Source organism: Nuphar pumila, unplaced genomic scaffold (assembly GCF_984573655.1).
Source record: "Nuphar pumila unplaced genomic scaffold, dmNupPumi1.hap1.1 HAP1_SCAFFOLD_1738, whole genome shotgun sequence".
NCBI lineage: Eukaryota > Viridiplantae > Streptophyta > Magnoliopsida > Nymphaeales > Nymphaeaceae > Nuphar > Nuphar pumila.
In genome coordinates this window covers 13,207-24,848 of record NW_028323753.1, presented here as the reverse complement: position 1 = coordinate 24,848, position 11,642 = coordinate 13,207, and the positions used below count along the sequence as shown (strand labels likewise).

The 11,642-nt window shown below is 53.4% G+C and overlaps 1 protein-coding gene across 1 annotated transcript; it reads right to left on the bottom strand.

The window, feature by feature from the left end:
• Positions 1–7,834: 7,834 nt before the first annotated feature.
• Positions 7,835–10,579, bottom strand: LOC149809089 (mitochondrial adenine nucleotide transporter ADNT1-like). The gene is made up of 5 exons (XM_089994999.1): positions 10,491–10,579; positions 10,325–10,412; positions 10,017–10,138; positions 9,538–9,742; positions 7,835–8,302 (listed from the first exon to the last, which is right to left on the bottom strand). Exons 1-5 carry the CDS (start codon positions 10,577–10,579, stop codon positions 7,835–7,837), a joined length of 972 nt encoding a protein of 323 aa, XP_089851125.1.
• Positions 10,580–11,642: the final 1,063 nt, after the last annotated feature.

The window sequence follows — 11,642 nt, the reverse complement described above, 5'->3', positions numbered from 1 at the left end:
GTGTTGAATTGTATTCTTGCAGAAGTCCCACCCGAGAGGTGCAAAGCGGGCTGTCCTTAGTGCTTGCAAATGTGCCCATTTTCCAGAAACGTTGCTGCCTGACCTGTCCTTTTGATGGGAGTCACACAGGCAATACTGATCATGAAAGTGCCCTTGCAGGCAGTGGAGTTGGACCATGATACGCACACTCAGATCATGCGCTTGGCAACGGCAAGTCTGGTGAACGGCCAGCAAGTCAAGCCGGAGGCCCTTTCCAGTGCCGCTATGCTGAATGCTTTGCCATGGGGCACACACGTCAAGAGCCAGGAGCAACTGCATGGCATGAGCCAGGCTGACACGCTGGCGAATGGCTCTATCCTCTCAACCCTCATGCAGTCGATGCAGCAGCAGCAGGTGCAGCTGAAGACAAACAAGCAGCGTGGCTCTCCATCAGGTACCAGTACGTTGCCTCACATCTCCACGCTTGTTTCCTTGAGTTCCAGATTCTCTGGAAGCTGTGGATGCTGACTCCTGCACAGGTTTCTTCAGGGCTGCGCAGCCTGATGGTTCCGCTTGCATGCGATGCTGTTGTAGCGACGTGGAGAAGAGTGTGCCTAACGGTACACAAATTGTCATTGCATGAGGACTAGACCGCCGCTGACTCGTAGCAAATTGTTCCGGCACTTCTTTTCCTAGTTTTGGGCAGCATGCGTATGTGCTTTGGCTTTGAACATTCGACTCGTGGAATGTTGAACGTTGTGCAATTTGTGGCACAATGCACAACCCTGATGTCATCACTGGTGGTGCGTTACATTCACAGATCGTGCGTGGGATCGTGCATTGAGCTCTTGACATCGCTGCACCATGCATGCGCACCCTCACTCAGGCTTATGAATACTGGTGTCTGTGAAGGTGCGGATCGATCTGGCAGTAACGAGCACGCCAACGGCCAAGACAGCCTCCCTGGTGAAACTGCCACTCACCAGCACCCCCGCAAGGCTCAAGCTATGTCAACCCCTGGCACGGCTGACCCTCGAGCAACTGGCAATCGTGCATCGAAGCCGAAGCTGAGCCGCACAGGCATCGAGCAAGCGTCACCCATGCCATCGCCGCGCGAGGTCGACGGCCCTGGTCGCAAGTGCTGCACCATGTGCCTGTCAAACCTTCCGCTGCGCGCGTTTGTGCAGCGCCATAGCCACCCCTCCGATGTGTGCGTCACCTGTGAGACAAACGCTGCCAAGCTTCTCAAGAATGGTCAGGCATCTGGTGGAGAGCTTGCGATTTTGCAGGCTGCCGCAGCCGCGGCAGCGGCTGCTGCTGGGCCTGCCATGCCAAACCTCATGCCGCAGGGCCGCCGGGCGCCTCGCCCCGCAACCACACAGAGCGGCACGGCAGTATCTGGCGATGGCTCTGACGATGATTCATGGGATGATGGCCGCGGGGGAAGCAGCGACTCTGGGGGACGAGGGGCGGTGATCTCAATCCACACTCCAGGCCCAGGTCCTGGCACGGTGACGGTGATGCTGACAATGCGCCTGGTGCGCTACTCAACACCACTTGAGCTCACCATCCGCCTTGTCGAGCCTGCAATCGTGTCCGCTGGGTACAGGATGCTTGATGCTGCCTTACTAGCCGGTGGGATGCCAGTCAGATCATCACTGCGGTGGGCAGAGTATGGCCAGTGCCGTTCTATAGTCACCTGCTGCTGTGGCATCAGTGACAAACAATTGCATGATGACGAAATCGCTGGCCTCATTTGTGTTCCGTCAGCAGGGGAGTCACATTCAGGATGCATATAGTTGCTCATAGTGATATTGCTGTGGACTTAAACCGCAAGTTGAACAAGCTCGTTCACTGCTGCCGTTTGCTTTTCAGGACGCAACAAGCGGCAACGACGCTTCGGCAAGCGCGGCCTGGAGCGCTGCCGCAGCCTCGGCCCACACAGGAGGGCATGAAGGTCTGTTGCCTGTGCAACCTCGAGTTCCCGCGCGAGGACTTCAAGCGCAAGGCCAATGGCTACCACTGGAGCTATTGTGCCCACCTGCCTGCCAATCAAGTTCCGCGCCGAGCGCCGAGGCCTGTCTATGGACCAGCTGCGCACGTATGCCCCTTCTGCTACGCGCCCTTTCGTTGTGTATGCCTCTGCTTGTGTGTTATCGGGTTATGTTACTCGTTCCCTGCTCTCTCTCCTCTTATCGCCTTTTCCCTCACGTTTGCATGGTTGTGGAGGTTGAAAAGCTCAGGCCCAGAGTGATGGCTGTTGCTTATCAGCAGGAGCTGTGGACGCGGATAACTTTCACTCCTTGTTGACATGTGCTGATTGTTTCTGCAAACTTGACGTCGGGCGCATGTGCAGAGATTTTTGGAACAAGTACGGCAACAGGAAGAAAGGACAGGCCGCCAACCCAGAGGGCGACAGTCAGCACCCCAGTGACGACGATGACGATGCTGGCAACAGCCGTGGAGGCAGCAGCGAGGACGGCGATGCATCCGACGACGACGCGCGTGGCCCGCGCTGACGATGAGAAACGCCGTGGGAACGAGGGCGGCAACAGTGCTGCTGCGACCATGGACCCTGAGGCTCTTGCAGCTGCGCACACCCTGGTCGGGCGGGATCCACCCGCGCGAGCCAACAGCGAAACGCAGAGCGACGACGACGATGACGACCATGAGGCGTGCGGCAACGACGATGGCACGCGATCTGCGCCAGACGACGAAGAAAACATGGACGCTGTCCAGCGTGCGCAGCGCTCGAAAGAGGAGTACCTGGCGGAGCGTGCAGCACACTTGTTCCACGACAGGAACGCGTGTACGACGCCCAGCGTGGAGACCGGCACCAAGCGCTGCCTGCTGTGCGAGCGCGACCGCCCCATCGAAGGCTTCAAGCAAGAGAGCTACTGCCGCGAGTGCCGCCCGCTCAAATCGCGCGCATCCAAGCGCGGAATCACTGTCCCAGAGCTCCGGAAGGCAATGCAGGAGGGCAAGATGGCAGGGCTGCAGCTCTTCTCGCCCATCACCCGCCGCACGTCCCCCCACCGCTCGGCCGACCCCAGCCTTCCTCGCGGGGGCGCCTCTGAGGGCACCCCCGATCCCCGCTGCCAGCAAACCCGGCAAGCCCCCCATGCACACCCTCAAGCGCGTCTGCTCCAGCGATGACCGCGTGCTCGGGCTGATGGCTGCGCTGACCTCGTCAGCGACGCCTATCAAGCGCGCCAAGCTCGAGGCATCCCCGATGCCGTCCCCAAGGCAGCCGGTGGGAAGCAGCCTGGCTGGCACCTCAAACCATGCGGCGCCGGAACCGAAAGTCCTCCCCCCAGGCGCGCTGGAACAACCATGCTGAGAAGTATGCCTCTTTCATGTCGTACTGCCGTAACCAGCAATTGCATTGTGCATGAGCTGGTGAGCATGCATCATGGCAGGAGTTAGAGAACCTTCTGTAGGGACATGCTTGGCATACCAGGTGCCTTGCTCATAGACAGAAAACCTGGTTTTCTCTGTCTAGCTCGTCACTGGCTATGCTTACAACAGGACACGACTTCGCTGACCTCACGGCATTCGTCGATTGTGTGCATGATGATGATATCGACGATGATGACGATGTATATGGTTACACACCACCTACAGCGTGCATATGGACATTGGCAACTCCAAGTATAGCATGCTCGCTTTTTTGCCACAGCCTGGTCAGGTGCTGACCAGTGGTCTTCATGAGTGACCGCCACTGTGCAGGCTGCCATCGCCAAGATCTGCGACACCCCCGTCCCATCTCATCGTGGGCTTGGCCAGGGCTAACGCAGACTCGCTCCACCTCTCGCTGGACGCGATGGCGTCGCACGACGTCCGCCGCAGCCACCGCGCTCGCACCGTGCACCCCAACTTTCTGGTCTTCAACAGTGACGGCACCCTCGAGCTGGACGACACAGCCTTCCCCCACGTCAATCGCTCCGCCCTGGCGCTGCAGGGCATGTCCACTGTGTGTGGGCTGTGCCAGAAGGAGCTGCCCCCCGAGGCGTTTGGCACCCGTGCTAAGGGCTACCGCAACACTTACTGCATCAGCTGCCACAGGTTCGCCCCTGCTGAGATATAAATGCAACTCGCCCCGCTTGCCGTTTCGTTCGTAGTTTTGTGCATTTGTTAGTGTATGAGGATGATCACGTACAGATTGTCAGTGTCTTGCAATGGGCTCAACATGGCTCAGTCTCACAATAGTGACGATATATTACGTGTTGCGACACAATTGTATGCTCAAGGACATTAGCAACTCCAGGGACAAGTTGTGAGTGCCTTTTTGGTTGACCAGCACGGCTTCTAGTGACATAGCCGACCATCGTTGCTGCGCAGGCGTCGAAGACTCCAAATGAACAGGGAAGTAAGAATGGAATTGTCAGTCACTTGTTGTGAGGCTAAGGCCCTGTGGCACATTGTGTTGCAGGCTGCGAGCGCGCGCTCGGCGTCGCGGTATCTCTGTCAACGAGCTACGAGAGCTCATCATTAAAGGAGGAGGGAACGACGCAGACATGGAGGGCCCCGTGGAGGATTGCAGCGGCCGGCCCGTGAACCGTGGAGATGACAGCGAGGGTGGAGACTGGCATGACCAGCGAGCCACACCCCGCTGATGATGCACGCTCTGCGGAGCTTGTTCAGAGCTGCTGCTTGGGATGGAGGTCTTGCATGATCAGCGGGTGCGGCTAGCTGGTCATGCCAGCCTCCTCGGCAGGAGCTGCGTAAAGCGTCATGTGTTGGTGAGATTGGTCGGAAATATCGCCATGCACGTGTCAGCTCCTGCTGTGCGTCACTGCGCGTGCGCGTTGATTGGCCGAGGCGCGTGACTGCTGTCAATCACGCTACATGACAAGGGCCCCAGGGTAGATACATTACCTTACTCTGTAGGCTGCCTACGTCTCAAGACTGTCCCTTGAGTGTCACATATCTGAAATGCTTTCTACTGTGTGTTTGTCTGTTTATCCTTGGGCGGGGTTTGTACAAGTGTAGCTCTCAATAAGCAATCAGCAAACAGCAACAAGAAAGGTGATAGTCCACGTGGGGGTTTGTTTGGTTTGAAGGGGTGGTGTTGGCGAGGCTTTGCCTAATTCTTCATGCAACGCAAACCGCCTGTCCGCCTGCACGCTAGAACTCGCTTTCGGCAACAATACTTGAAGCGATTGCATGGGATTTGGTGATGGTGTATTTTTGTAAAGAACATTCGTTTCCATCTGTGCAGAGGAGTCTGCAGCCACTGCTTTTCGTGTGGGCGTGTCTAACCCTGCTCGCTTCATCCATAATCGAGTGGAGGAAAGGATTTTCATGAAACTAAGGCTGGCAATTGCAGTGGCGCCGAAGCAACAAAAAGGCCTCGAGTATCCAGATGGTTTCCGCAAAGCAGAAAGTGATATGTGCGTGTCGATCAGATGGGATGATGCGAGTTTCAGAAGCAAATTACCTCTATGATTCGTGACATGAAGCTCGAGTGGATTCATGAGGCATGCATCAGTTTGCATGCGGTCGTTAGGTAATGCAATGCTTCGTCACCGTCCTCGAGCCGCTCAAGTTGGTCCTTGACAAAGCGGCGCTGTCAGGGGGACTGAAAAATGGGGCTCTTCACGAAGCTTGAAGTGAACATCTCGTACTTCTAAGAGCCCGAAGCAACCAGCACTTCTACATAGCAGAGTCCTCAGTCGTCAGTGATTATTGCTTCCCAACCCTATCGACCACCTGTTGGTACCCTTTGAATCACTTAGCGTTGCAACGTTATCATCGCAAGCAAAGTGCAATTGTGAGTCGGTTCATTCCTGTTCCTGCTCGTCGAATCACAGTTGGTGCGTCTTTTGGATTCCGGCGCGCACTACTTGCGGTTGTTTGCCGCATTTGCGCGCAAGTGGGTTGTAATCTCGTGATATGTATCTAAAATGCTTTAAGAACAAGTTTTGTGAGCATCAGCCTGCTGGTCCATCATATTCAGGGGCAATGGTGGCTTCCGTCAAGTCGTGAGGACATCCTCCTGTGAACCAATGTGCAATTCTGTGATGTACAGTCAAGTTTGTTTTTGTGGTTGACAGCGTTCGACTTTTCTTTCTGCTTATTTCATGTCCTGCATTCGCGCCTCCTGCGCATGCGTGCAAACTTGCGACGTTTGGACGTTGAACGCCATTCGCCATTCGGTTGGCCGTCGGCCAATCATTGCTCTGCACACCGAACAATCATGATGATGGGCATGTTGGATATCACTGCTAATTCTAATATGGTCTGCCGTTGGCTTTTGCACGAGGTCGTGCGCGAGCACAACCGAGGTGTTCATCACGGCGACCCAAAGGCCATCAGAACGTCTCGGAGACAACGATGTCGGAGATGATCAACGCCCGCCTCTCGAGGAAAGGGTGCCTGAACACTGCGATGCACATCAAATGAAAATGTCAAATGCAAGACTATGATAAGGTTGAGTTGCTCCATCCTGCGTTTTTGGATATTCTGGAGCAGTTTCAGGAATATGCGGAGCGTGGGACACGTCCGCAGAGTGTGACAGTACGCGTCTCTGTTTCCAGGTGCCTCCTTTCTGCGAATCATAGATATCATGCGCACACAAGATACACATACCATGCAGTCCACGGCGACCAGCAGTGCCAGCAGTACAAGAATCTCACAGAAGAGTATGTTCGAGTGGCTAGGGCTGGATAGCTACATGAACGCCATGGGCTCTTGGCTGGCAAGCCACAATGACTTCGACTTGCACTTGGAAATGGATGGTCTGGACATCGTGGACAATTTGTGTGTGGTATGGCTATTCTTTCTTGATACGAGACATGGATGGGACCACCTGATGCAACATTGAAATCTCGACGGACAATCGACGGTCTACCACCCCCAGGGTCGAGTTATACACTATTTCATGAGCTGGAAGGAGAGCCGGTTGATGGATGGCATACGGAACAGGCAGAATCCCATTTTTGCACGATGAAGGCAATCGGGGTACACATTTTCTTTCAGCTCCTGCGATGGGTCAGAGATACTTGTTTGCATTCCTGTGCAGGGCTTGTCAAGTGAGGGGCGCAGCAGGATGCCACAGGCCGATGCTTCCCCAGCAAAGCGACAACAATCGACAAATACCACCGCCAAGCATCAGCCGTCAAATACGATACAAGGCATGATGCAGCGTGCTTACATGTGGGCTGACAAGCACGATGTGAGTGAGATGGCGTTTGAGCTTGATGGTCTTACCCCTTGGGAGACCATAAAAATCCCCACACGCAAGCCTGCCAAGGCAGATACTCCTGACTCTAGGAGCCACGCCTGACCCTGGATGGCGTCGTACAATCACATCTGGCATGCTCGGATTTGAAATGGCCGACGCAGGGGCTGCAACTATCGTTATGAGACTGCAAGTTTGTCCACTTGTCAACATGCGTAGGGTAGCAGCGCAGATAGATAGTTGCACCAGTAGTGTGGCGATTCAAGTAAGGCACTTTATGCCCTCTTCGTGTAACTCATGTCACCGCAAGTTGACAAACACGAGGTACTCATTCACATGATCATCAAGAGAGAAAAATGATTTTCCGATGAACGCGTTGCCCCACAGTCAGGCGAATATCGATGCATGCGCAAAAAGAATTGATGCGCCAAGTACACTGTTGGTAACGGCATTCCTAGAAAATGACCGCTCTCCTGCGCCGAATTATTTGGCTGTTAGCCGGAGTCAGGCTCTGCTAAAAACATCATGTGTTGGACGCTCTGTGCACATACAGGTACCTGGCATCTGATGTTTAGTGTACAAAATTACATCCACCTTTTGCAATTTCTGTATTTCACCGATGAAAGCCATCCATCTTATCAAGGATTGCAAGCACCAACGGACGCGCTGCCATCAAGACGTGCTGATCTTGATCTCGACGCCCATAACCTCCTTCAACTGTTCATAGACAACAAACGCGATTGCGATGGATGGGATGACTTTCACATAGTTTGGCAGAAGTCCCTTGAACAATGCTTGAACGCCCTCTTCCTTGACCGTGCGCACAAAGCAGTCAAGCATGCCCTTGTACACGATGGCGTGACCATGGTCGGCATGCAATTTAGATGCCCCTGCCCACCCTGAGACTTGCAGCCTTCGGCGCACAACATCAAAGGGATAAGCAACAGTTTGCCCCAAAGCCCCGGCTGCGCTGCCACACAACAACCGCGCCGGAATTGACATGTCACGATCGGACTGCAGGTTTTGCTCCTTGATCACCCAATCTTTGAGTGTCTCGTACACGGCAAAGTTGAGGCCGACATAAGGAATTACCCCTATGACAGAAGGCAACCAACCCTTATACAGTGCCAGCACCCCTTCCTGCACACACACCCAATTGATAAGCATCAATGCAAAAGCAGCACTTGCTTGACAACTGAGGACTGCAACGCGGAGACCGGACTGTGTAAGAGAGACATAAAAATGTGCCTGGGCGGGGTTGTCCCTGTCAAAATTTTCCAGATTAAAATCTACCAATGCAACCGGAAAAAAAAAAACTTTAACAACACCATCAAACGGGCAAGCTTTGTGTTACCGTGACATCATTTTGGGATGTTTGTTCTATACATGTACCTGCAAATTCAACAAATTCTCTCTATGTAACCTAAGCGTGGTCGTGACCGCCAATTTGTTGGTGTTGTTACGGTATGCGACATGCATGATGTGGACGTTGCGGTCACAGAATGAGCAAGCTGAGACATCAAATGAGGCATGGCACTTCCAACTATCATGTGAATTGCAAGGTGTATGGCCACACTGCAGGCACGCTGCAGGCTTCCATGCTTTGTCACCAGGAATATAGTGTTTTAGGGGCTTCCCTTGGTCGAAAGCAGCGGGTAGACTGTGCAGCCAGGCCTTGTTACCCATTCATCAATCATCTGGACAATGCCAGATGCTATTTGAGCTCCCCCAAAGAAAAGCAGCTCAAACAAACTTCGGAGACACAAGTCATAAAATAAGGGCACGGCACATCGAAGATGATGATGATGTATCTTTTCACCCCTGCGCACCCTCCTTTGCGCGAATCGCACAGACAGAGGGTGGCGCAGCGGCGCATCGCGATCAACTGAAGCGGACAAGTATCAATCCGCTGACCCCAACGGCTATGCCTTCAGCCCACTGTCGCATGAAATTTTCGGGCGCATGGGGAACGGGGCTATGGAGCTGCTCAATACTCTAGCGACAACAGCGAGCGCTGGAGGGGATGTTATCAAGGAGGGACTTGTCACAAACGCGCTTCGTGAACTCAGCATCGGCCTTTGTAAGGGAAATGGTGTGATGTATCGGCGCTCTCTTCAAGTTCTGGCTCGTGCGAGCGGCCGCGCGTTCATGACAGGCTTGCCTGTCCCGACCGCCGACGTTCAATGAGCTGTATTGTTTCGAATGTGTTGATGTGGTTGTTTTCGGCTTAAGCCGTAGCTCTTGCTCTTTCTCTGTGCGATGTAATGATGTATCTTTTTACAACACTACCGCATCCACATGGACATTGGCGACTCCAAGAACTACTTGGGAAAATCATCCTGTATTTACCCAACCGGCATGATTGGAGACCGCACCTCACGTATGATGACACGATATGCGTGCATGATCCCATTGTAATGTATCTGCTTCCCCTCTTGCACAGTCAGCCGCCCCCGAACCATGTCAAGATGGTAAGTTGAGCTCATTGCGATGATGCCTGCCACTGCACCTGCAGCGAGCCGCAACAACGGGTTGAGAGAGCCGTCGCCAGTCTGTTCCTTCTTGTAATTTGAGATCAACCTGCAGCTTGGTTTACGTGTCAGTAGACTGACGACCATGCAACGTAGCTGATTGCTACACGCTTCTGATGTGTTGTGTGTTAACAAGGCTTCCAACATGGGCGCAATGAAGAGTTAGTGCTGCTCCTCAATCTTCAACCAATGAGAGAAAGATGTATGCTAGGCTCTGAGGGCTGATAATGGCTCAATTGTTTTGCTGGTTTGCTTGCCTTGGACCCATTTGCTCACAGATTCAGGGGCAACCCTCCGTGTCCACAAGTTACAAAGGAGCGCACCGGGTGATCTGTTCGTATGTGACAAACTTCACAGCGGAATTGGGTATAATCCGTATACAGTTCGAGCCATTCCCTTTGAACCATTCCCTGATACCCCCTGTACGGGTCATGTGCATAAAACCCTGCAAATGAACACACGTTGTCAGAGCACGAACACATCTATGTTCGAGATGATCACGGCACGCAACAAAATCAGGAGCCATATTGTCGATCACACGTAGGTCATGCACTGCAGTTGCGTTTGCCTGCATCGTGTTCTAGGCAGGTTGTCATGACTCTTGGCTGGTAACATGCTGACGATCACGCACCTGCCAAAGACCCGTGTACACTTTGTCATTTCCTTGAACTTGCATAAGGATTTTCAATCGTTCCAAAGGAGCCACTGCTGTTCGTGACCTACGCATAAGCGATCTCGTCACTTGCTGCACCACAAAGAGAAACCATTGGCAACGGCATACGAGACAGCTTGCGTACAGGCCCCCAGCAAGGCCACCAGCTGCAAGAGATTTGGAGATGGAATAGAGAGTGGGAGGTGGCTTGTCCGCCTCGTGCGAAGAGGCCATCGCACACAGCTTCTACTTGAAAACCCTAGATCAACGAGATGGTGAGAAAAGTGGATGCTATCAGTTGAATCAAAGTGAAGTAAACTCGTCTGGGTTCCAGGCAAAACTCAAGGTCGGCATGCACGCTTTGTGGTCATGCCGATCCAAATAAACCCTGATGGTCCACACCCGTGCTACGCATCGACCGACTACTGTGCCCTGTTGCGAACATCTCTCTCTCTCTCTGCACGTACTCTGAAAATGCAATCGTTGCCTGTCGGTATGTGGTCTAACTTGCGATGGTGATCATAGGCCCTATGATAGGGTAGTGCAGCCCAGTAGCATGCAGGGTAGCTGCATGGTCCACAGATAGGACGACAACAAATAGGCCTTTTCTTTGGGGGCCTCGACGCAAACATTAAATTATGCAGAAAGGCATATTTGCCAAAAAAAATTCCACCCAATGCGTCGTATCATGGGTGGAGATGTCAACCAAGCAAAGGTTTGGACGCCTAAGTAGCGTTTCATCTAACGTGCATCGCGAACGCCTGTGTCGGTTGATAATTTTATAAACTTGAGCAATTGTGGGGAGCAGTGGATGTGTGTGCCACAAGCCGTTGAAGCTGGGAATGTTGCGAAGCTCGGCACCCACAGTGTCGTGAATTCGCGACCCATATGACCCTTGTCGCACCAAAGCCTTGCCCAGGCCTTGGGTGACGAGGGGCCATGCCGGTACACATACAGGATGTGCCCGTGGTCTTGGTTCAGGGTTCCGATGTCGTTGGCAAGTGATTTTCACAACTAGTAGTTGCACATGTCGGAGGTCGAGCACCCAACGACGGCAATCGCATGGCTGTCCGAACACCCAGCATTCAAGTTGCAGTAGTCTGGATAGAAAATTTCCTGTCGCCTAGTGATGGTGAGCATAAAAGAAGCAAATCGGTGAATCCGAAACCTGCCTCGATACCCAGGAACACAAATCTTGACAGGTATTCGCACATGCATATCTTGGCACCGGGATGCACTGGCGAAAAAGCATGAAGTCATGCCATGGGCTACACGAGTTGCATGCCTTTGCTTTAGC